This window comes from Tachypleus tridentatus, unplaced genomic scaffold (assembly GCF_004210375.1).
Source record: "Tachypleus tridentatus isolate NWPU-2018 unplaced genomic scaffold, ASM421037v1 Hic_cluster_1, whole genome shotgun sequence".
NCBI classification, from domain to species: domain Eukaryota; kingdom Metazoa; phylum Arthropoda; class Merostomata; order Xiphosura; family Limulidae; genus Tachypleus; species Tachypleus tridentatus.
The window spans coordinates 20,323,214-20,350,593 of NW_027467777.1; the positions used below are offsets into that span (position 1 = coordinate 20,323,214).

The 27,380-nt window shown below is 34.8% G+C and overlaps 1 protein-coding gene across 3 annotated transcripts in view; it reads right to left on the reverse strand.

The window, feature by feature from the left end:
- Window positions 1–253: 253 nt before the first annotated feature.
- The window catches only part of LOC143241803 (neurotrimin-like), a 52,276-nt gene continuing 25,149 nt past the window's right edge, over window positions 254–27,380 (reverse strand). For 2 of the 3 annotated variants that reach the window (XM_076485060.1, XM_076485061.1), the window contains exons 6-8: window positions 6,400–6,495; window positions 4,371–4,442; window positions 254–2,130 (exon numbers count right to left, since the gene is read on the reverse strand). In XM_076485060.1, coding sequence (XP_076341175.1) covers window positions 2,036–2,130; window positions 4,371–4,442; window positions 6,400–6,495 — 263 coding nt within the window. In that variant the 3' untranslated portion in view covers window positions 254–2,035. The remainder of the gene's footprint in view (window positions 2,131–4,370; window positions 4,443–6,399; window positions 6,496–27,380) is intronic. The other variant, XM_076485062.1, reaches the window with a different exon arrangement.

Here is a 27,380-nt window from a genome sequence, read left to right on the forward strand (position 1 = left end):
TTACAGTTTATATCAGAACACTTTTAACCTGCATTACTTCCCAGAAGAAAAATCGTTTAATGGATAAGAACATTACAGTTTATATCAGAACACTTTTAACCTGCATTACTTCCCAGAAGAAAAATCGTTTAATGGATAAGAACATTACAGTTTATATCAGAACACTTTTAACCTGCATTACTTCCCAGAAGAAAAATCGTTTAATAGATAAGAACATTACAGTTTATATCAGAACACTTTTAACCTGCATTACTTCCCAGAAGAAAAATCGTTTAATGGATAAGAACATTACAGTTTATATCAGAACACTTTTAACCTGCATTACTTCCCAGAAGAAAAATCGTTTAATAGATAAGAACATTACAGTTTATATCAGAACACTTTTAACCTGCATTACTTCCCAGAAGAAAAATCGTTTATTAGATAAGAACATTACAGTTTATATCAGAACACTTTTAACCTGCATTACTTCCCAGAAGAAAAATTATTTTTCAAGAAAATGTTCGTTTTTTCTAAGTATTTTCAATGACGTATGAATACTGTGTTTAGTAACAACTAGCACTAACAGCCGTGTTTCTGTTAATGTATCTTAATTATTGTAGAGTGTAACCCTATCAACAATGATCTTGAACCCATTATTGTAGTGTGTTATCGTATTAAATAATGTACTGTGTAATTGTTTTAAATACTGTTATATGTAATAGTATTAAGTATTGTAATTTGTTATCGTATTAATTATTGTAGTGTGTTATCGTATTAAATAATATACCGTGTAATTGTTTTAAATGCTGTTATATGTGATAGTATTAAGTATTGTAATGTGTTATCGTATTAATTATTGTAGTGTGTTATCGTATTAAATAATATACCGTTTATTTGTTTTAAATACTGTTATATGTAATAGTATTAAATATTGTGATGTGTTATCATATTAATTATTGTAATGTGTAACCTTATTAAGAATGATCTAGTCGAATTAACATTTTATTGTGATAATAAACATCGTAGCAGATAGTTCCCAAGTAATTATGTAACTGTACTAACAGAGAGATTATATAATAAACAACATATAAAAACGTATATTAAAATCTCAATTATGTTTCTATGAAGAGATATACCTTTCCTGGTTATATTTTAACACGGTAGAGACGGCTAATGTGACAGGTCGAAACGTTTTTGTCGGTTGTTTGTAACACCCATATCAGCCGTCTCTACTATATTTATATTGACTTTAAGTGGTTTCATTGACATCACCTATCATATATCAAGCTCAGATTTTGACTATATTAAAGAGCAGTCTATGCATTTTGAAACGAAAACAATTCAACATTTTAATAGAATTATGAAGACATTAGAATAAGCCATAACCTCAGTGACTCGTTACTAGCACGAGGCTCACATTCAAAGTTCCACACTAGAAAGAATGGAGTTATTTATATATATAAAATGTCGTATGCTGGGACGTTGAAACAAAGGTTTAAATAATAACTTTATAATACTTTAAAATATTTATGTTATTATATTAAAACGTTTGAGAGAAGAGATATTAGGTTTCTAAGACTTTCTGATATTTTACCTTTGTTAACGGTATTAACTGAAAAGTTGACTTATGTTTGTAATCTACCGAACCCTGAAAATAGGTTAAAATGTTGAATAAACTTAGCTTGGCACACTAATAGCCTCCTTCCAAGAGGAACCGAGCACATTAGAGAATAGAGGGCGCTTTTCGTTCATAATCAATTATGCAACAGCTTTTAACTACCAACCACTAACTGCATGGAATATTTCACTTTTCCATTGTTGTGTTTGCTTGATTTTTTGTCGACGACTCTGCTTTTCCTTTGTGAATCAAGTTTTCTGGATATTGGTCAAACAGAAGTAGTTGGACCGTCCACAACTGACCGTCAACACATTCTCGAGTTATTTACTGTAAAAATAAGTTGTTTCTTTATAGCCAATGATGTTATCGAATCTTTGATATTTCGTCCTCAGTTTGAGCTAACTGCAGAAGACAGGAAACAAACGAGATAGACATTTATCGAGGAACGAGTCTTGGTTGAAAACTCACCAGTAACACTAAAACATGTAACAACTTGTAGGTGTGGACTGGCGCCGAAGAATTCACGTTCTCTGTAAGACAAAATGGCGACGGGAAATTCAGCGATTTCTACATCAGACTGAAACGTTAAAACTAACTTATATAAACACCACTAATACAGTCTTAAGAATTCAGTATGAAGATCTTAAATATGTCATCTGGTGCCTATATGGCCCTTTAAACCTCATTTGTAAATGGATTGTGTTACAGTGACAATAATTCAGCATCGCTTGGATAGCTTGATTCCTAACCAGATCAATCCAGAAAAACTGATAAAATGTATGTTAAACTTAAAGACCAGTGGAATATCTGTCATATTTCAAACCCTGGTATTCACTGAAAGACCTCGATGTTAGTGGATAAAGCAGATGTGACGTCACGCGATTACCACGTTTTCCTCTGACTGTGTTCACGGTTTACTAGATTTAGTAAAACTCTGTGTACATCCAAATCTTGTAACATAAGTATCTAGAAAATTAATTCAAAACACGTTTTATTACAGATCTGAAGTTAATAAACAAGCTACTAGTTCAATGTGTTCAATATGTCGGTATACACAGCATGTCTACTTTCTGGTTGTATAAAATATGTCGGTATACACAGCATGTCTACTTTCTGGTTGTATAGAATATGTCGGTATACACTGTATGTCTACTTTCTGGTTGTATAGAATATGTCGGTATACACTGTATGTCTACTTTCTGGTTGTATAGAATATGTCGGTATACACTGTATGTCTACTTTCTGGTTTTATAGAATATGTCGGTACACACAGCATGTCTACTTTCTGATTTTATAGAATATGTCGGTATACACTGTATGTCTGCCTTCTGGTTGTATAGAATATGTCGGTACACAAAGCATGTCTACTTTATGGTTGTATATAATATGTCGGTATACACTGTATGTCTGCCTTCTGGTTGTATAGAATATGTCAGTACACAAAGCATGTCTACTTTCTGGTTGTATATAATATGTCGGTATACACTGTATGTCTGCCTTCTGGTTGTATAGAATATGTCGGTACACAAAGCATGTCTACTTTCTGGTTGTATATAATATGTCGGTATACACTGTATGTCTGCCTTCTGGTTGTACATTATTTATTTAGAGAACATTCTATATTTATGTTACTTGGTTTGTCTGATTGTACATTATTTATTTACAGAACATTCTATATGTATGTTACTTGGTTTGTCGTCAGACTAAACTCTGGTACCAATTACAGCAGTATAAAAAGTAATGGATACTTATATAAACAGTACAAGTGGTTAATACGTGTATATGGTAACAATACGTAAACAGTACAGGTGTTTAATATGTATATATGGTGAAAATTACATAAACAGAAGAGGTGATTAGTACGTGTATATGGTTACAATTACATTAACAGAACAGGTGGTGAGTGCATATATATATATATATATATATGTGTGGTAACAAATATAACAACACAGCAGATGGTGAGTGTATATATAGGGTAACATTTATAACAACACAGCAGGTGGTGAGTGTATATATAGGGTAACAATTATAACAACACCGCAGGTGGTGAATGTATATATATGGTAACGATTATAACAACACAGCAGGTGGTGAGTGTATATATATGGTAACGATTATAACAACACAGCAGGTGGTGAGTGTATATATAGGGTAACAATTATAACAACACCGCAGGTGGTGAATGTATATATATGGTAACGATTATAACAACACAGCAGGTGGTGAGTGTATGTACATGGTAACAATTATAACAACACAGCAGGTGGTGAGTGTATATATATATGGTAACCATTATAACAACACCGCAGGTGGTATTAAAATTTAGAATGTTATATGTTGTTCACACTTTCACGGACTTTGTTAATCAGGTTTTGTTTGTGTAAAAAGTTGTAAGAAACAACTATAGTTCCTACTTTCTCTGTTTAATGTCACTCAGTAGCTGTTTAGTTTAGTCTCTCACTTATAAACATTGGCTGTGAGAAACTTCTTTTTATGAGATCAGACATTTCAAAGGTTTCCTAACGTTTATTGGACGTTACACAAGAGTAGTCTTTGTATATTATACTTTAGTATCTTAACATTAACATTGAAAAAAATCGTTAACTTAAATTTTATTGAATAATTATATCAACCCAAGTTGAATTAGCTGTTTAGGAACAATTAAACACTTTTTACCTCACAGCTTCTGTTTACAAACAGCAGTTATATTTCTCAAGTTTAAATTCATTTTTGTTGCTGTTGCAACGTTGTTGCCATTGTTACTCACCTGGTTCAGTATCTTCCTGGTAAGGCCGAATAACGTCATCTGTATCTTTTGAACCGTGGTTTTCCTTTGGAGCTTCAAAAATAAAATACGGCTGTTAGTTACATATACATAAAAATATGCACATAATAACCATAATAAGAAAGAGTGTTTCTTGAAGACGTGAAACGAAAGTGACCAGAAGGAATTTCAATTGACATCTTTGCTGGTTGCTAAAATGGATCCCACGTTTGAATTCTGCCTGGTATCAGTCATCACGTCTTTAAGAAATTGATGTAGAGTTTGTATAGTCAGGAAAGTAAATAAGCTAAACTGAAGACATCGAAATTTAAGATGGTTCCTTTTCTTGCCAATCTTTTAATGTTCTTGACTTCAAACAGCTGTTTATATTCCCTCATCCGTTTAAATAACTTGTGAAAAAAATTCTGTCGGAGTGAAGTAAATATGGATCTCCTACTTTGTTACTTTTGTGTCGATGACAGATTCGAACCCTTGTTAACCTACTGTTTATTAAACAGTTTTCCTGCTGGTATGCTAATAAGTCAGCACTATGTTCCATTATAATCTCTGTTCTTCTGATGTCAATATACGTTTCTTGTGTAATGATCTATACCAGTACGATAACAAAACATTTCTTAGATATTTTGTACTTTTATATCTCAACTACCTCACTGGTTTATTTAATAAGTAGTGTTAAACAAATTTCTAGTTACTTCTTTGTCTCTCTAGAATATCACGTAGATTCCTATCTCTTATATCAGTACTATATCACATGTATCCATTTTATTACTTCGATAGAATATCATGTAGTGTTCTATCTATTATATCAGTACAATATCACGTTGTTTCATATCTATTATATCAGTACAATATCACGTAGTTTCCTGTCTATTATATCAGTACAATATCACGTATGTTAATTTTTATTATTTCGATAGAATATCATGTAGTTTCCTGTCTATTATATCAGTACAATATCACGTTGTTTCATATCTATTATATCAATACAATATCACGTAGTTTCCTGTATATTATATCAGTACAATATCACGTATGTTAATTTATATTACTTCGATAGATTATCATGTAGTGTCCTATCTATTATATCAGTACAATATCACGTAGTTTCATATCTATTATATCAGTATCATATTACGTCGTTTCCTGTCTTTTATATCAGTACAATATCACGTAGTTTCCTGTCTATTATATCAGTACAGTATCACGTATGTTAATTTATATTACTTTGATAGAATATCATGTAGTGTCCTATCTATTATATAAGTACCATATCACGTCGTTTTCTCTCTATTATATCAGTAGAATATCACGTAGTTTCCTATCCATGATATCAATAGAATATCACGTATATCAGTTTTATTATTTTGATAGAAGACCATGTAGTTTCCTATCTATTAATCAGTATCATATTACTTAGTTTTCTACCTATTGTGTCACTAGAATATTACGTAATTTTCTAACTCGTGCTTCAACAGAATACCACGAAGATTCCTTCAGTAGAATACCTCATTGTTACTTAGTTGTCCTGTTTCTATATCATTTAGTTCTGTACATCATGTTATCAACTAATGGTTCAACGCCATACTTATCCGAAGAAAGTTGTTCTTTCTAATTTTATTTTAACAGTTTCAACTCGTGTTTTGTAAGCGTAACCTTTTATGGTGAAAACCATGTTTTTCAAAATAATTATCTTGTTATCATTGTAAGTTGGAGATGACTTCTAGCTATTTGGATATGATTACTTTTTATTAAGGTACTTTTAACTCGAAGCAGTTTGTAAGATTGATTCTGACTCACGATCAACACTGATGTTTTCACGTCTTTCAGCTAACGTCACTGACTTTAAGTTTTACTTAAAACGATCATTTACTGTATTTATTTTCTCGATTGCCTCGCAAGCTGACACCTTATTTCTATTCATAGTCACAGAATTGAAGAAATAAAATAATTATAGAAATATCTTCGAAGCTTCCCACGTTACGTTTAACCCTGAAAAACATTGTAGAGGTACCACTTTTATCTGTTATGGAATTGTCCGAGAGGTCGTTTCTTAATTTTTCAGATATGGCGGGAAGCACTCCTCTTGCGTTACTTGGACCAGGAATTTCTGAAAGAAAAAGCGAGGAAAAAGGTAATAAATCATTAGATTTTCATTCTTTTAGTTTTTCAAACTGTCGGGAGAAATCTTTAAAGTTCTCGCGACTTAAATTCGCGAACAAATAACGTTTTCTTATCTTTCAACTAATCGCGAGTTTTTGACGTCGTTAACTAATAAAATCTATTATTAATTTATTTCTTTCAATCCTGTTTGATTTAATTAGTTTTCTTGTTTATTTAGTCCAAGTCTCGAATTGATTTTTTTATACAGAATAGTGACCATCGCTCTGTATGAATATGTTACAAAAACGTGTGTTTCAAAAGTTCGGCTACAGAATGGAGTCATCTTAATAAAACGGTTAAAACCGGTTCGAATTACTTCTACTGTACTTCAGAATGGAGTCATCTTAGTAAAACGGTTAAAACCGGTTCGAATTACTTCTACTGTACTTCAGAATGGAGTCATCTTAATGAAACGGTTAAAACCGGTTCCGAATTACTTCTACTGTACTTCAGAATTTCTGGGGCTGTTCGGGAAATTGTTTATTTTCTTATAGAACAATGGGATATCTACTTTCTTTTCACCATAGGGAATCGAACCCATGAAATTGGCATTGTTGGGAGATTGTAAACACTCAGCCGATCAACTACTATCGAACCCAAAATGTTAACGTTTTTTTAAAAAAAATATGTTACGTTTGTCGCTGACACACTGCGAGATATTTGTTACAAGTTAAAATGAAAAGTTTTTGTAGCTAAATTCGTTCGTCAGATGAATTGTGATATTTAAATATACCCTAACTACAATATCCACCTTGGGATATACGAAGGCACTGCAGGAACAGCAGACTGACATACAGACAAAGTTAGTCCAGAACACGTGTGAGAAATTATACACTTACATCACTGTACAAATGTGTTAGGATAAGAGAATAATTTGTTATTCTTTCCATTTCATGTGCCATTACTTTCCATGCCGTTACAGAATGTAATGTTACAACACTGTGGTAATGCTTCACTGATTTCTGAATAAACCACGTGACAACACTCGTAATTATTCAGAATCTTCATACACTGTTACCAATAGCATATCGTGAATGAACATACTGATTGAACTTAGGGTCTGAAATAACTGTCGTGTTACCAATAGCATATCGTGAATGAACATACTGATTAAACTTAGGGTCTGAAATAACTGTCGTGTTACCAATAGCATATCGTGAATGAACATACTGATTGAACTTAGGGTCTGAAATAACTGTCGTGTTACCAATAGCATATCGTGAATGAACATACTGATTGAACTTAGGGTCTGAAATAACTGTCGTGTTACCAATAGCATATCGTGAATGAACATACTGATTGAACTTAGGGTCTGAAATAACTGTCGTGTTACCAATAGCATATCGTGAATGAACATACTGATTGAACTTAGGGTCTGAAATAACTGTCGTGTTACCAATAGCATATCGTGAATGAACATACTGATTGAACTTAGGGTCTGAAATAACTGTCGTGTTACCAATAGCATATCGTGAATGAACATACTGATTGAACTTGGGGTCTGAAATAACTGTCGTGTTACCAATAGCATATCGTGAATGAACATACTGATTGAACTTAGGGTCTGAAATAACTGTCGTGTTACCAATAGCATATCGTGAATGAACATACTGATTAAACTTAGGGTCTGAAATAACTGTCGTGTTACCAATAGCATATCGTGAATGAACATACTGATTGAACTTAGGGTCTGAAATAACTGTCGTGTTACCAATAGCATATCGTGAATGAACATACTGATTGAACTTAGGGTCTGAAATAACTGTCGTGTTACCAATAGCATATCGTGAATGAACATACTGATTGAACTTAGGGTCTGAAATAACTGTCGTGTTACCAATAGCATATCGTGAATGAACATACTGATTGAACTTAGGGTCTGAAATAACTGTCGTGTTACCAATAGCATATCGTGAATGAACATACTGATTGAACTTGGGGTCTGAAATAACTGTCGTGTTACCAATAGCATATCGTGAATGAACATACTGATTGAACTTAGGGTCTGAAATAACTGTCGTGTTACCAATAGCATATCGTGAATGAACATACTGATTAAACTTAGGGTCTGAAATAACTGTCGTGTTACCAATAGCATATCGTGAATGAACATACTGATTGAACTTAGGGTCTGAAATAACTGTCGTGTTACCAATAGCATATCGTGAATGAACATACTGATTGAACTTAGGGTCTGAAATAACTGTCGTGTTACCAATAGCATATCGTGAATGAACATACTGATTGAACTTAGGGTCTGAAATAACTGTCGTGTTACCAATAGCATATCGTGAATGAACATACTGATTGAACTTAGGGTCTGAAATAACTGTCGTGGTAACCTATATAATGTTTTAACTATACTGTTAAAAAAAATAAAGGAACAAGTACGTTTTCTTCTATAATTTATCTCAGTGTTCCAAATGTGATAATATTTTTATTTTTATCCATTTTGTGACGAACGGTAAAACATGGAGAAATAAAAACCTTTTAAAATGACCAACATCACCAAAACTGATATCCCGTATGAAACAATACTTTGAACAATTTAAATGCGTTTATTCAAGAAACGTTTGAAACATTCAATATCTAGTGCGACATCCACGGGTTTTCACTGCTGAAACCGATTTGGTACACTTCGAATCAGTTTATCAATGTCATGTTGGGGTATGACAGCCCACTCGTCTACCAAGGCTTGCCGGAGATTCTGTACATTACGTCATGTTGGGGTATGACAGCCCACTCGTCTACCAAGGCTTGCCGGAGATTCTGTACATTACGTCATGTTGGGGTATGACAGCCCACTCGTCTACCAAGGCTTGCCGGAGATTCTGTACATTACGTCATGTTGGGGTATGACAGCCCACTCGTCTACCAAGGCTTGCCGGAGATTCTGTACATTACGTCATGTTGGGGTATGACAGCCCACTCGTCTACCAAGGCTTGCCGGAGATTCTGTACATTACGTCATGTTGGGGTATGACAGCCCACTCGTCTACCAAGGCTTGCCGGAGATTCTGTACATTACGTCATGTTGGGGTATGACAGCCCACTCGTCTACCAAGGCTTGCCGGAGATTCTGTACATTACGTCATGTTGGGGTATGACAGCCCACTCGTCTACCAAGGCTTGCCGGAGATTCTGTACAGTGCGAGGAGTGTGCTGGCGTTCACTAACGTGTCCCAACAATGTTCATCGGCTTTAAATCTGGAGATCTGGCGGGCCATTCAAAAGTCTGTATTCTTCCCTTGTCGAGGAAGTCCATACAGAGTCTGGCGACGTGGGCTCGCGCGTTAACTTGCATGAGAATGAACCCATCGCCGACAGCACCGGCAACAGGCCTCGCAATGGATTCCAGAATTTCATCTCTATATCTTCGTGCGTTTAGAACACCCCTGTCGAGCATGAGTAAGTCCGCGCGGCCACCCAAGCACGTGCCTGCCCAGACCATCTCAGAACCTCGTCCACAAGCGTCGACTTGTTACAGGCGGAAAATGGCTCTCGTCGGCGTCTCCATACTCTCACACGTCCATCATCACGAGACACAGTGAACCTGCTCTCGTCTGTCCACAGCACGGTGGTCCATTGACCAAGTTCCCAGTCTAGGTGCTGACGAGCAAACTCCAACCTGGCTTCACGGTGTCTCGCTGTCAGAATACGCCTCTTGCAGGCCGTCTGGCCCTAAAGCGTCCTTTGTGCAGACGATTGCGGACTGTTTGAGTCGACACGCGGGGTCCAGTGGAATGCTGAAGGTCATTTCGCAGTGACCGAGACGTAGCTAACCTGTCTCGCAGAGCGGTAGTCACGATGAAGCGGTCATCTCCAGCTACTGTGCAGCAATGACGGCCTTAACCTGGTCTCCTGTCATAAGAGTTCGTCTCCTGGTGGCGTCGTCAAAGTCGATTAATGAGGCTTGGTGACACATCGACGCGCTGTGCCAACGTCCTTCGGGTCTGGCCATCCTCCAGCATCTGGACCGCCCTGGCCCCACGTTCTCTGTCAGACTGCTTGAGTACACGAGATGAAGGTATATATATGCAAAAACGGCTCGTTTGGGCTGAGAAAATATTTTACGTAGAAGAGCAAACAACGAACAGTGGTGTTTGCTTCGAGAATTAATAAGGAGAGCATAGTTTTATATAGGGTACCTTAAGTTGTATTCTCCTTGAGTGAGGTGAGTTGCTTCAAACTTCACTCGCAGCTCAAAAATACACTTGTAGCCAAACAGATATGTTTTCCATACATAAATTTAGTTATAACAAAAATATACCGAAATGTGTACTTGTTCCTTTAATTTTATATATAAAAGTAAGTCAGCAAGGAGCTAGCATACGATACCGGTATATTATATAAGAAACCAGTTTAACACACCACAATTAAACCTTGATAAAACAGTGTTTAACCGTATACATTAAGTTTTATTGTCATACCACGGTCCAGAAAGTATATAGAGAATTTTCAGTAGAGCAGAGAGTTCTCATAAAGGCATTACACGATGCTTGTTGCACTCTCCAACAAATCACTGCAAACTTGTAATGCTCTCTAATCACTGTCAAGTACAACCTACATAGCGAGACCTAGATAAGCAAATTTGAAATTAGTAAAGTAAGAGGTAGATCACCCAAACTTGATGGTACTGATGTTAAGTACAGCCTTCAGGACAGAAGGAAAACTGACGCTGATCTCAAAATGTAATGAACGACCATGTACCAAATCACAGCAAAGTGTTCAGATCTACAGTGTCAAAAATTCTCAACGAGAATAAAATATTTGATTATGTATCAGTCATACTGATCCTTTACTTCGATTTCTAAATATTTTTAAGAGGCTGAAATGTGTAAAAGAGTACCAAAATGGACTGTTAATGGTTGGAAAAGGGTGTTATGGACGGATGAGTCCAAATTTGAAATATTTGGTTCAAAGCGTGGGTTGTACGTCCGGTGGAAGTGAGATGGAATATTTACTTGCTAATGAAGCAGAATGGAGGCAATGTGATGATGTTCGTCTGTTGAGACTACAGAAGATATTTGTAAAACAATTATAGAATAATGGATCAACACAAGTACCACCAGATGCTGACCCGTTGTACTACATCCAAGTGATTTGTGTATTATTGGTGAAGGATTCTACTACCAAGAAGACAATGACATCAAACACTCATCCACCCTATGCAGAAAGTATTGTTTCTAAGTAAGAAAGAAACTGCTAGAGTCGTTTAAATGATACAATGCCCTCCCACATAGGAACCCGATCTCAATCCAATTGAGCAGATCTGAGATTAGATAGGTCAAAAACATAATAAATCAAAAGTTACTTCCAAAGAAACCGTATGGAAGTGTATTAAAGATAGATGGAGTAAAATTACAAAGGACATTTTGATTAAATAAGTTGTAACCATGCCTCAAATATTGTTTGCAGTTATTAAAGTAAGAGGGAGTCTCTATTCTACTGAGAATGAAGATTAGTAAAACACTGATGTTTTACCAGAGACTTACCTGAAATCTAATCTTGTTTTAACTTTGTCCTAACATTATTGCACAGTGCTGTATCTTGAACACTGTGCAAGAAATGAAACTTTAACCATAAAAATTGACAAATAACAAAATATACTGATAATTTTTTTTGTTTTGAATTTGGCGCAAAGCTACACGAGGGCTATCGAATTAATGTAGCAAAGAAACAATGGAGTGAAGGCAGCTAGTCATCACTGCCCACCGCCAACTTTTGAGCTACTTTTTTATCAACGAATAGTTTATTTGTTTGTTTTTGAATTTCATTCAAAGCTACTCGAGGGCTATCTGTGCTAGCCGTCCCTATTTTAGCAATGTAAGACTAGAGAGACGGAAGGCAGCTAGTCATCACTACCCACCGCCAACTTTTGGGCTTTTCTTTTACCAACGAATAGTTTATTTGTTTGTTTTTGAATTTCGTTCAAAGCTACTCGAGGGCTATCTGTGCTAGCCGTCCCTATTTTAGCAGTGTACGACTAGAAAGACGGAAGGCAGCTAGTCATCACTACCCACCGCCAACTTTTAGGCTACTCTTTTACCAACGAATAGTGGGATTGACCGTCACATTATAACGCCTAAACCAGCTGACCATGTTACACCTAATGTTGTGCCAAGTACGTCATCATATCACGTTTCCTTTTTACTTTTATTTCTGTCCTATTTTATTTAGTTTCTAAATAACTAAAAATACTTACATTTATAGTTGTTTTAAGCGTATAAATTAAAACACAAAAAGATGGTGGATTGGAAAAGCAAGAGATGGAATTTATCTATTCCGAAACGCTTAGAAAATAGGAAAGTATTTGTCACTTTTGGGATTGTACTGTTCCCCACATATTATAATTTACGCCTAATGAATATGTTAACCACAACAGCTATAAAACTACAATACGATTAACCTTAACACTAATATAACCCACAAACAGTGAATAGTTTGACTTAGATACGTCACTGTTTCCTATTTGCTGAATGTTCGTGTATCGTGAGGTATCAGGATATAAGTCTGTAAGTTTTTACATTTGTAATCTGCTGTCAAAGTTTCAGTGTTACGAACATTTTATCACTGGAAAAGAACGAAGAAAAGTATATCATTGATATTCTAACACAAACTAACTTGTCTATCTTCGTATATTCTTTATTCCTAAGCGTATAGTTCAAGCTATATAGATACATTTGTACCATCCTGTGTGTGACTGCATATATGTTTCCAGATAGTTACATTTCTGTTATCCTGTGTGTGACTGTATATATGTTTCCAGATAGTTACATTTCTGTTATCCTGTGTGTGACTGTATACATGTTTCCAGATAGTTACATTTGTACCATCCTGTGTGTGACTGTATATATGTTTCCAGATAGTTACATTTCTGTTATCCTGTGTGTGACTGTATACATGTTTCCAGATAGTTACATTTGTACCATCCTGTGTGTGACTGTATATATGTTTCCAGATAGTTACATTTGTACCATCCTGTGTGTGACTGTATATATGTTTCCAGATAGTTACATTTGTACCATCCTGTGTGTGACTGTATATATGATTCCAGATAATTACATTTGTACCATCCTGTGTGTGACTGTATATATGTTTCCAGATAGTTACATTTGTACCATCCTGTGTGTGACTGTATATATGTTTCCAGATAGTTACATTTGTACCATCCTGTGTGTGACTGTATATATGTTTCCAGATAGTTACATTTGTACCATCCTGTGTGTGACTGTATATATGTTTCCAGATAGTTACATTTGTACCATCCTGTGTGTGACTGTATATATGTTTCCAGATAGTTACATTTCTACTATCCTGTGTGTGACTGTATATATGTTTCCAGATAGTTACATTTGTACCATCCTGTGTGTGACTGTATATATGTTTCCAGATAGTTACATTTGTACCATCCTGTGTGTGACTGTATATATGTTTCCAGATAGTTACATTTGTACCATCCTGTGTGTGACTGTATATATGTTTCCAGATAGTTACATTTGTACCATCCTGTGTGTGACTGTATATATGTTTCCAGATAGTTACATTTGTACCATCCTGTGTGTGACTGTATACATGTTTCCAGATAGTTACATTTGTACCATCCTGTGTGTGACTGTATATATGTTTCCAGATAGTTACATTTCTATTATCCTGTGTGTGACTGTATATATGTTTCCAGATAGTTACATTTCTATTATCCTGTGTGTGACTGTATATATGTTTCCAGATAGTTACATTTGTACCATCCTGTGTGTGACTGTATATATGTTTCCAGATAGTTACATTTGTACCATCCTGTGTGTGACTGTATATATGTTTCCAGATAGTTACATTTGTACCATCCCGTGTGTGACTGTATATATGTTTCCAGATAGTTACATTTGTACCAGCCTGTGTGTGACTGTATATATGTTTCCAAATAAAGTCGTGGTTTTATACAAGATGGAAACATTTGTTTCTGTTAATAATCTTATACATACGAGAGATGTTTCTAAGTAACAGCACTGGTCACTAACAAATAGCACTGGTCAATAAGTAACAACACTGTTCACTAACAAATAGCACTGGTCAATAAGTAACAGCACTGGTCACTAACGAATAGCACTGGTCAATAAGTAACAACACTGTTCACTAACCAATAGCACTGGTCAATAAGTAACAACACTGTTCACTAACAAATAGCACAGGTCAATAAATAACAACACTGTTCACTAACAAATAGCACTGGTCAATAAGTAACAACACTGTTCACTAACAAATAGCACTGGTCAATAAGTAACAACACTGTTCACTAACAAATAGCACTGGTCAATAAGTAACAACACTGTTCACTAACAAATAGCACTGGTCAATAAGTAACAACACTGTTCACTAACAAATAGCACTGGTCAATAAGTAACAACACTGTTCACTAACAAATAGCACTGGTCAATAAGTAACAACACTGTTCACTAACAAATAGCACTGGTCAATAAGTAACAACACTGTTCACTAACAAATAGCACTGGTCAATAAGTAACAACACTGTTCACTAACAAATAGCACTGGTCAATAAGTAACAACACTGTTCACTAACAAATAGCACTGGTCAATAAGTAACAACACTGTTCACTAACAAATAGCACTACTCAATAAGTAACAACACTGTTCACTAACAAATAGCACTGGTCAATAAGTAACAACACTGTTCACTAACAAACAGCTCTGGTCACTAAGTAACAACACTGTTCACTAACAAAGAGCACTGGTCAAACACTCACAACACTGTTCACTAACAAACAGCTCTAGTCACTAACTCACAACACTATTCACTAACAAACAGCTCTGGTCACTAAGTAACAACACTGTTCACTAACAAATAGCACTGGTCAATAAGTAACAACACTGTTCACTAACAAATAGCACTGGTCAATAAGTAACAACACTGTTCACTAACAAATAGCACTGGTCAATAAGTAACAACACTGTTCACTAACAAATAGCACTGGTCAATAAGTAACAACACTGTTCACTAACAAATAGCACTGGTCAATAAGTAACAACACTGTTCACTAACAAATAGCACTGGTCAATAAGTAACAACACTGTTCACTAACAAATAGCACTGGTCAATAAGTAACAACACTGTTCACTAACAAATAGCACTGGTCAATAAGTAACAACACTGTTCACTAACAAATAGCACTGATCAATAAGTAACAACACTGTTCACTAACAAATAGCACTGGTCAATAAGTAACAACACTGTTCACTAACAAATAGCACTGGTCAATAAGTAACAACACTGTTCACTAACAAACAGCTCTGGTCACTAAGTAACAACACTGTTCACTAACAAAGAGCACTGGTCAATAACTCACAACACTGTTCACTAACAAACAGCTCTGGTCACTAACTCACAACACTGTTCACTAACAAACAGCTCTGGTCACTAAGTAACAACACTGTTCACTAACAAATAGCACTGGTCAATAAGTAACAACACTGTTCACTAACAAATAGCACTGGTCAATAAGTAACAACACTGTTCACTAACAAATAGCACTGGTCAATAAGTAACAACACTGTTCACTAACAAATAGCACTGGTCAATAAGTAACAACACTGTTCACTAACAAATAGCACTGGTCAATAAGTAACAACACTGATCACTAAAAAATAGCACTGGTCAATAAGTAACAACACTGTTCACTAACAAATAGCACTGGTCAATAAGTAACAACACTGTTCACTAACAAATAGCACTGGTCAATAAGTAACAACACTGTTCACTAGCAAAAAGCACTGGTCAATAAGTAACAACACTGTTCACTAACAAATAGCACTGGTCAATAAGTAACAACACTGTTCACTAACAAATAGCACTGGTCAATAAGTAACAACACTGTTCACTAACAAATAGCACTGGTCAATAAGTAACAACACTGTTCACTAACAAACAGCTCTGGTCACTAAGTAACAACACTGTTCACTAACAAAGAGCACTGGTCAATAACTCATAACACTGTTCACTAACAAACAGCTCTGGTCACTAACTCACAACACTGTTCACTAACAAACAGCTCTGGTCACTAAGTAACAACACTGTTCACTAACAAATAGCACTGGTCACTAAATAACAACACTGTTCACTAACAAATAGCACTGGTCAATAAGTAACAACACTGTTCACTAACAAATAGCACTGGTCAATAAGTAACAACACTGTTCACTAACAAATAGCACTGGTCAATAAGTAACAACACTGTTCACTAACAAATAGCACTGGTCAATAAGTAACAACACTGTTCACTAACAAATAGCACTGGTCAATAAGTAACAACACTGTTCACTAACAAATAGCACTTGTCAATAAGTAACAACACTGTTCACTAACAAATAGCACTGGTCAATAAGTAACAACACTGTTCACTAACAAATAGCACTGGTCAATAAGTAACAACACTGTTCACTAACAAATAGCACTGGTCAATAAGTAACAACACTGTTCACTAACAAATAGCACTGGTCAATAAGTAACAACACTGTTCACTAACAAACAGCTCTGGTCACTAAGTAACAACACTGTTCACTAACAAAGAGCACTGGTCAATAACTCACAACACTGTTCACTAACAAACAGCTCTGGTCACTAACTCACAACACTGTTCACTAACAAACAGCTCTGGTCACTAAGTAACAACACTGTTCACTAAAAAACAGCTCTGGTCACTAACTCACAACACTGTTCACTAACAAGCAGCACTGGTCAATAACTCACAACACTGTTCACTAACAAACAGCTCTGGTCAATAACTCACAACACTGTTCACTAACAAATAGCACTGATCAATAAATAAAAACACTGTTCACTAACAAATAGCACTGGTCAATAACTCACAACACTGTTCACTAACAAATAGCACTGATCAATGAATAAAAACACTGTTCACTAACAAATAGCACTGGTCAATAACTAACAACACTGTTCACTAACAAATAGCACTGGTCAATAAGTAACAACACTGTTCACTAACAAATAGCACTGGTCAATAAGTAACAACACTGTTCACTAACAAATAGCACTGGTCAATAAGTAACAACACTGTTCACTAACAAATAGCACTGGTCAATAAGTAACAACACTGTTCACTAACAAATAGCACTGGTCAATAAGTAACAACACTGTTCACTAACAAATAGCACTGGTCAATAAGTAACAACACTGTTCACTAACAAATAGCACTGGTCAATAAGTAACAACACTGTTCACTAACAAATAGCACTGGTCAATAAGTAACAACACTGTTCACTAACAAATAGCACTGGTCAATAAGTAACAACACTGTTCACTAACAAATAGCACTGGTCAATAAGTAACAACACTGTTCACTAACAAATAGCACTGGTCAATAAGTAACAACACTGTTCACTAACAAATAGCACTGGTCAATAAGTAACAACACTGTTCACTAACAAATAGCACTGGTCAATAAGTAACAACACTGTTCACTAACAAATAGCACTGGTCAATAAGTAACAACACTGTTCACTAACAAATAGCACTGGTCAATAAGTAACAACACTGTTCACTAACAAATAGCACTGGTCAATAAGTAACAACACTGTTCACTAACAAAAAGCACTGGTCAATAGGTAACAAAACTGTTCACTAACAAATAGCACTGGTCACTAAGTAAGAACACTGTTCACTAACAAATAGCACTGGTCAATAACTCACAACACTGTTCACTAACAAATAGCACTGGTCAATAAGTAACAACACTGTTCACTAACAAATAGCACTGGTCAATAAGTAACAACACTGTTCACTAACAAATAGCACTGGTCAATAAGTAACAACACTGTTCACTAACAAAGAGCACTGGTCAATAACTCACAACACTGTTCACTAACAAACAGCTCTGGTCACTAACTCACAACACTGTTCACTAACAAACAGCTCTGGTCACTAACTCACAACACTGTTCACTAACAAACAGCTCTGGTCAATAACTCACAACACTGTTCACAAACAAACAACTCTGGTCAATAAGTAACAACACTGTTCACTAACAAACAGCACTGGTCACTAAGTAACAACACTGTTCACTAACAAACAGCACTGGTCAATAACTCACAACACTGGTCACTAACAAACAGCACTGGTCACTAAGTAACAACACTGTTTACTAACAAACAGCTATGGTCACTAAGTAACAACACTGTTCACTAACAAACAGCACTGGTCAATAACTCACAACACTGTTCACTAACAAACAGCTCTGGTCACTAACTCACAACGCTGTTCACTAACAAACAGCTCTGGTCACTAAGTAACAACACTGTTCACTAAAAAATAGCACTGGTCAATAAGTAACAACACTGTTCACTAACAAACAGCTCTGGTCACTAACTCACAACACTGTTCACTAACAAACAGCACTGGTCAATAACTCACAACACTGTTCACTAACAAACAGCTCTGTCACTATCTCACAACACTGTTCACTAACAAACAGCTCTGGTCACTAACTCACAACACTGTTCGCTAACAAACAGCTCTGGTCACTAACTCACAACACTGTTCACTAACAAACAGCTCTGGTCACTAAGTAACAACACTGTTCACTAACAAACAGCTCTGGTCACTAAGTAACAACACTGTTCACTAACAAATAGCACTGGTCAATAAGTAACAACACTGTTCACTAACAAACAGCTCTGGTCACTAACTCACAACACTGTTCACTAACAAGCAGCACTGGTCAATAACTCACAACACTGTTCACTAACAAACAGCTCTGGTCAATAACTCACAACACTGTTCACTAACAAATAGCACTGATCAATAAATAAAAACACTGTTCACTAACAAATAGCACTGGTCAATAACTCACAACACTGTTCACTAACAAACAGCTCTGATAAATAAGTAACAACACTGTTCACTGAGAAATAGCACTGATCATTAAGTAACAACACTATAATTCCCACCATAGTGTTAACCATTGTGTTAATAAACGAACTATGGATGTATAATTCCCACACATTGGGGTAACCATTGTATTAATAAACGAACTATGGATGTATAATTCCCACACTAGTGTTAATCATTGTGTTAATAAACGAACTATGGATGTATAATTCCCACACAAGTGTTAACCATTGTGTTAATAAACGAACTATGGATGCATAATTCCCACACAAGTGTTAACCATTGTGTTAATAAACGAACTATGGATGTATAATTCCCTCACTAGTGTTAACCATTATGTTAATAAACGAACTATTGATGTATAATTCCCCCACAAGTGTTAACCTTTGTGTTAATAAACGAACTATGGATGTATAATTCCCTCACTAGTGTTAACCATTGTGTTAATAAACGACCTATGGATGTATAATTCTCACACTAGTGTTAACCATTGTGTTAATAAACGAACTATGGATGTATAATTCCCACACTAGTGTTAACCATTGTGTTAATAAACGAACTATGGATGTATAATTCCCACACAAGTGTTAACCATTGTGTTAATAAACAAACTATGGATGTATAATTCCCACACAAGTGTTAACCATTGTGTTAATAGAAAATAAATATCACTAGCTTATTCTTAAGACAAACGTTTGGGTTATATTTTTGTTATCACAATACTTTCTTTACGTAAAGGCAACACAGTTTATTTTTAAATATAAAGCATCAATAAACTAATTGAATGTAGTCATTTTAAGGACACAATAAACGAGTTTCTAGATTGTGGTTATTTTTATAAAGCAATATATTTGTCCTATGTTACGATTTTCCAGTAAATTGTAAGATATCTGAACCTAAGATACCGTTACACATAGCTAAGAAACACGATTGGCCATCACGTAACAACATTAATCATTGATAAACGTCATCGGTCAATAAATAACAACATTGGTCATCATGTAACAGCATTGTTTACTGAGAAACGACACTAGTCGCTAACTAATAACATTGTTTACTGAGAAACGACACTGACCACTATGTAATAAAATTGTTTACTGAGAAACGACACTGACCACTAAGTAATAACATTGTTTACTGTGAAACGACACTGGCCGCTAAGTAATAACATTGTTTACTAAAAAACGACATTGGTCGCTAAGTAATAACATTATTTACTTAAAAAACGACACTGGCCGATAAGTAATAACATTGTTTACTAAAAAACGACACTGGTCGCTATGTAATAATATTGTTTACTAAAAAACGACAGTGGCCGATAAGAAATAACATTGCTTACTGAGAAATAACACTGGTCGCTAAGTAATAACATTGTTTACTGAGAAACGACACTGACCACTAAGTAATAAAATTGTTTACTGAGAAACGACACTGACCACTAAGTAATAACATTGTTTACTGTGAAACGACACTGGCCGCTAAGTAATAATATTGTTTACTAAAAAACAACATTGGTCGCTAAGTAATAACATTGTTTACTAAAAAAACGACACTGGCCGAAAAGTAATAACATTGTTTACTAAGAAACGACACTGGTCGCTACGTAATAATATTGTTTACTAAAAAACGACACTGGCCGATAAGAAATAACATTGTTTACTAAAAAACGACATTGGTCGCTAAGTAATAACATTGTTTACTAAAAAAACGACACTGGCCGATAAGTAATAACATTGTTTACTAAGAAACGACACTGGTCGCTACGTAATAATATTGTTTACTAAAAAACGACACTGGCCGATAAGAAATAACATTGCTTACTGAGAAACAACACTGGTCGCTAAGTAATAACATTGTTTACTAAAAAACGACACTAGACGCTAAGTAATAGCATTGTTTACTAAGAAACGACACTTGTCGCTAAGTAATAACATTGTTTACTTAGAAACGACACCGGTCGCTAAGTAATAACATTGTTCACTAAGAAACGACACTGGTCGCTAAGTAATAACATTGTTCACTAAGAAACGACACTGGTCGCTAAGTAATAACATTGTTTGCGAAGAAACGACACCGGTCGCTAAGTACTAGCATTGTTTACTAAAAAACGTCACTGGTCGCTAAGTAATAACATTGTTTACTAAAAAACGACACTTGCCGCGAAGTAATAACATTTTTACTGAGAAACGTCACTGGCCGCTAAGTAATAACATTGTTTACTAAGAAACATCACTGGTCATTAAATAACAACATTGGTTACTAAGAAACATCACTGGTCATTAAGTAACAACACTGTTTACTAAGAAACAACACTGGTCATTAAGTAACAACATTGTTTACTAAGAAACATCACTGGTCATTAAGTAACAACACTGTTTACTAAAAAACATCACTGGTCATTATGTAACAACACTGTTTACTGAGAAACATCACTGGTCATTAAGTAACAACACTGTTTTCTAAGAAACATCACTGGTCATTAAGTAAAAACATTGTTTACTAAGAAACATCACTGGTCATTAAGTAACAACACTGTTTACTAAGAAACATCACTGGTCATTAAGTAACAACATTGTTTACTAAGAAACATCACTGGTCATTAAGTAACAACACTGTTTACAGAGAAACATCACTGTTCATTAAGTAACAACATTGTTTACTAATAAACATCACTGGTCATTAAGTAACAACACAGTTTACAAAGAAACAGCACTGGTCAATAACTCACAACACTGTTCACTAACAAACTGCACTGGCCACTAAGTAACAACACTGTTCACTGAGAAATAGCACTTATCATTAAGTAACAACACTGTTCACTAACAAATAGCACTGGTCAATAAGTAACAACACTGTTCACTAACAAATAGCACTGGTCAATAAGTAACAACACTGTTCACTAACAAATAGCACTGGTCAATAACTCACAACACTGTTCACTAACAAATAGCACTGATTATTAAGTAACAACACTGTTCACTAACAAATAGCACATATCATTAAGTAACAACACTGCTCACTAACAAATAGCACTGTTCAATAACTCACAACACTGTTCACTAACAAAAAGCACTGGTCAATAACTCACAACACTGTTCACTAACAAATAGCACTGATCAATAAATAAAAACACTGTTCACTAACAAATAGCACTGGTCAATAAGTAACAACACTGTTCACTAACAAATAGCACTGGTCAATAACTCACAACACTGTTCACTAACAAATAGCACTGATCAATGAATAAAAACACTGTTCACTAACAAATAGCACTGGTCATTAAGTAACAACACTGTTCACTAACAAATAACATTGGTCAATAACTCACAACACTGTTCACTAACAAACAGCTCTGATAAATAAGTAACAACACTGTTCACTGAGAAATAGCACTGATCATTAAGTAACAACACTATAATTCCCACCATAGTGTTAACCATTGTGTTAATAAACGAACTATGGATGTATAATTCCCACACTAGTGTTAACCATTGTATTAATAAACGAACTATGGATGTATAATTCCCACACTAGTGTTAATCATTGTGTTAATAAACGAACTATGGATGCATAATTCCCACACTAGTGTTAACCATTGTGTTAATAAACGAACTATGGATGTATAATTCCCACACAAGTGTTAACCATTGTGTTAATAAACAAACTATGGATGTATAATTCCCACACAAGTGTTAACCATTGTGTTAATAGAAAATAAATATCACTAGCTTATTCTTAAGACAAACGTTTGGGTTATATTTTTGTTATCACAATACTTTCTTTACGTAAAGGCAACACAGTTTATTTTTAAATATAAAGCATCAATAAACTAATTGAATATAGTCATTTTAAGGACACAATAAACGAGTTTCTAGATTGTGGTTATTTTTATAAAGCAATATATTTGTCCTATGTTACGATTTTCCAGTAAATTGTAAGATATCTGAACCTAAGATACCGTTACACATAGCTAAGAAACACGATTGGCAATCACGTAACAACATTAATCATTGATAAACGTCATCGGTCAATAAATAACAACATTGGTCATCATGTAACAGCATTGTTTACTGAGAAACGACACTAGTCGCTAACTAATAACATTGTTTACTGAGAAACGACACTGACCACTATGTAATAAAATTGTTTACTGAGAAACGACACTGACCACTAAGTAATAACATTGTTTACTGTGAAACGACACTGGCCGCTAAGTAATAACATTGTTTACTAAAAAACGACATTGGTCGCTAAGTAATAACATTATTTACTAAAAAAAACGACACTGGCCGATAAGTAATAACATTGTTTACTAAAACGACACTGGTCGCTACGTAATAATATTGTTTACTAAAAAACGATACTGGCCAATAAGAAATAACATTGCTTACTGAGAAATAACACTGGTCGCTAAGTAATAACATTGTTTACTGAGAAACGACACTGACCACTAAGTAATAAAATTGTTTACTGAGAAACGACACTGACCACTAAGTAATAAAATTGTTTACTGAGAAACGACACTGACCACTAAGTAATAACATTGTTTACTGTGAAACGACACTGGCCGCTAAGTAATAACATTGTTTACTAAAAAACGAAATTGGTCGCTAAGTAATAACATTATTTACTAAAAAAACGACACTGGCCGATAAGTAATAACATTGTTTACTAAAAAACGACACTGGTCGCTACGTAATAATATTGTTTACTAAAAAACGACACTGGCCGATAAGAAATAACATTGCTTACTGAGAAACAACACTGGTCGCTAAGTAATAACATTGGTTACTGAGAAACGACACTGACCACTAAGTAATAAAATTGTTTACTAAAAAACGACACTGGCCGATAAGAAATAACATTGCTTACTGAGAAACAACACTGGTCGCTAAGTAATAACATTGTTTACTAAAAACGACACTAGACGCTAAGTAATAGCATTGTTTACTAAAAAACGACACCGGTCACTAAGTAATAACATTGTTTACTAAGAAACGACACTGGTCGCTACGTAATAATATTGTTTACTAAAAAACGACACTGGCCGATAAGAAATAACATTGCTTACTGAGAAACAACACTGGTCGCTAAGTAATAACATTGTTTACTAAAAAACGACACTAGACGCTAAGTAATAGCATTGTTTACTAAGAAACGACACTTGTCGCTAAGTAATAACATTGTTTACTTAGAAACGACACCGGTCGCTAAGTAATAACATTGTTCACTAAGAAACGACACTGGTCGCTAAGTAATAACATTGTTCACTAAGAAACGACACTGGTCGCTAAGTAATAACATTGTTTGCGAAGAAACGACACCGGTCGCTAAGTACTAGCATTGTTTACTAAAAAACGTCACTGGTCGCTAAGTAATAACATTGTTTACTAAAAAACGACACTGGCCGCGAAGTAATAACATTTTTACTGAGAAACGTCACTGGCCGCTAAGTAATAACATTGTTTACTAAGAAACATCACTGGTCATTAAATAACAACATTGGTTACTAAGAAACATCACTGGTCATTAAGTAACAACACTGTTTACTAAGAAACAACACTGGTCATTAAGTAACAACATTGTTTACTAAGAAACATCACTGGTCATTAAGTAACAACACTGTTTACTAAGAAACATCACTGGTCATTATGTAACAACACTGTTTACTGAGAAACATCACTGGTCATTAAGTAACAACACTGTTTTCTAAGAAACATCACTGGTCATTAAGTAAAAACATTGTTTACTAAGAAACATCACTGGTCATTAAGTAACAACACTGTTTACTAAGAAACATCACTGGTCATTAAGTAACAACATTGTTTACTAAGAAACATCACTGGTCATTAAGTAACAACACTGTTTACAGAGAAACATCACTGTTCATTAAGTAACAACATTGTTTACTAATAAACATCACTGGTCATTAAGTAACAACACAGTTTACAAAGAAACAGCACTGGTCAATAACTCACAACACTGTTCACTAACAAACTGCACTGGCCACTAAGTAACAACACTGTTCACTGAGAAATAGCACTTATCATTAAGTAACAACACTGTTCACTAACAAATAGCACTGGTCAATAAGTAACAACACTGTTCACTAACAAATAGCACTGGTCAATAAGTAACAACACTGTTCACTAACAAATAGCACTGGTCAATAACTCACAACACTGTTCACTAACAAATAGCACTGATTATTAAGTAACAACACTGTTCACTAACAAATAGCACATATCATTAAGTAACAACACTGCTCACTAACAAATAGCACTGTTCAATAACTCACAACACTGTTCACTAACAAAAAGCACTGGTCAATAACTCACAACACTGTTCACTAACAAATAGCACTGATCAATAAATAAAAACACTGTTCACTAACAAATAGCACTGGTCATTAAGTAACAACACTGTTCACTAACAAATAACATTGGTCAATAACTCACAACACTGTTCACTAACAAACAGCTCTGATAAATAAGTAACAACACTGTTCACTGAGAAATAGCACTGATCATTAAGTAACAACACTATAATTCCCACCATAGTGTTAACCATTGTGTTAATAAACGAACTATGGATGTATAATTCCCACACTAGTGTTAACCATTGTATTAATAAACGAACTATGGATGTATAATTCCCACACTAGTGTTAATCATTGTGTTAATAAACGAACTATGGATGCATAATTCCCACACTAGTGTTAACCATTGTGTTAATAAACGAACTATGGATGTATAATTCCCACACAAGTGTTAACCATTGTGTTAATAAACAAACTATGGATGTATAATTCCCACACAAGTGTTAACCATTGTGTTAATAGAAAATAAATATCACTAGCTTATTCTTAAGACAAACGTTTGGGTTATATTTTTGTTATCACAATACTTTCTTTACGTAAAGGCAACACAGTTTATTTTAAATATAAAGCATCAATAAACTAATTGAATATAGTCATTTTAAGGACACAATAAACGAGTTTCTAGATTGTGGTTATTTTTATAAAGCAATATATTTGTCCTATGTTACGATTTTCCAGTAAATTGTAAGATATCTGAACCTAAGATACCGTTACACATAGCTAAGAAACACGATTGGCAATCACGTAACAACATTAATCATTGATAAACGTCATCGGTCAATAAATAACAACATTGGTCATCATGTAACAGCATTGTTTACTGAGAAACGACACTAGTCGCTAACTAATAACATTGTTTACTGAGAAACGACACTGACCACTATGTAATAAAATTGTTTACTGAGAAACGACACTGACCACTAAGTAATAACATTGTTTACTGTGAAACGACACTGGCCGCTAAGTAATAACATTGTTTACTAAAAAACGACATTGGTCGCTAAGTAATAACATTATTTACTAAAAAAACGACACTGGCCGATAAGTAATAACATTGTTTACTAAAAAACGACACTGGCCAATAAGAAATAACATTGCTTACTGAGAAATAACACTGGTCGCTAAGTAATAACATTGTTTACTGAGAAACGACACTGACCACTAAGTAATAAAATTGTTTACTGAGAAACGACACTGACCACTAAGTAATAAAATTGTTTACTGAGAAACGACACTGACCACTAAGTAATAACATTGTTTACTGTGAAACGACACTGGCCGCTAAGTAATAACATTGTTTACTAAAAAACGAAATTGGTCGCTAAGTAATAACATTATTTACTAAAAAAACGACACTGGCCGATAAGTAATAACATTGTTTACTAAAAAACGACACTGGTCGCTACGTAATAATATTGTTTACTAAAAAACGACACTGGCCGATAAGAAATAACATTGCTTACTGAGAAACAACACTGGTCGCTAAGTAATAACATTGTTTACTGAGAAACGACACTGACCACTAAGTAATAAT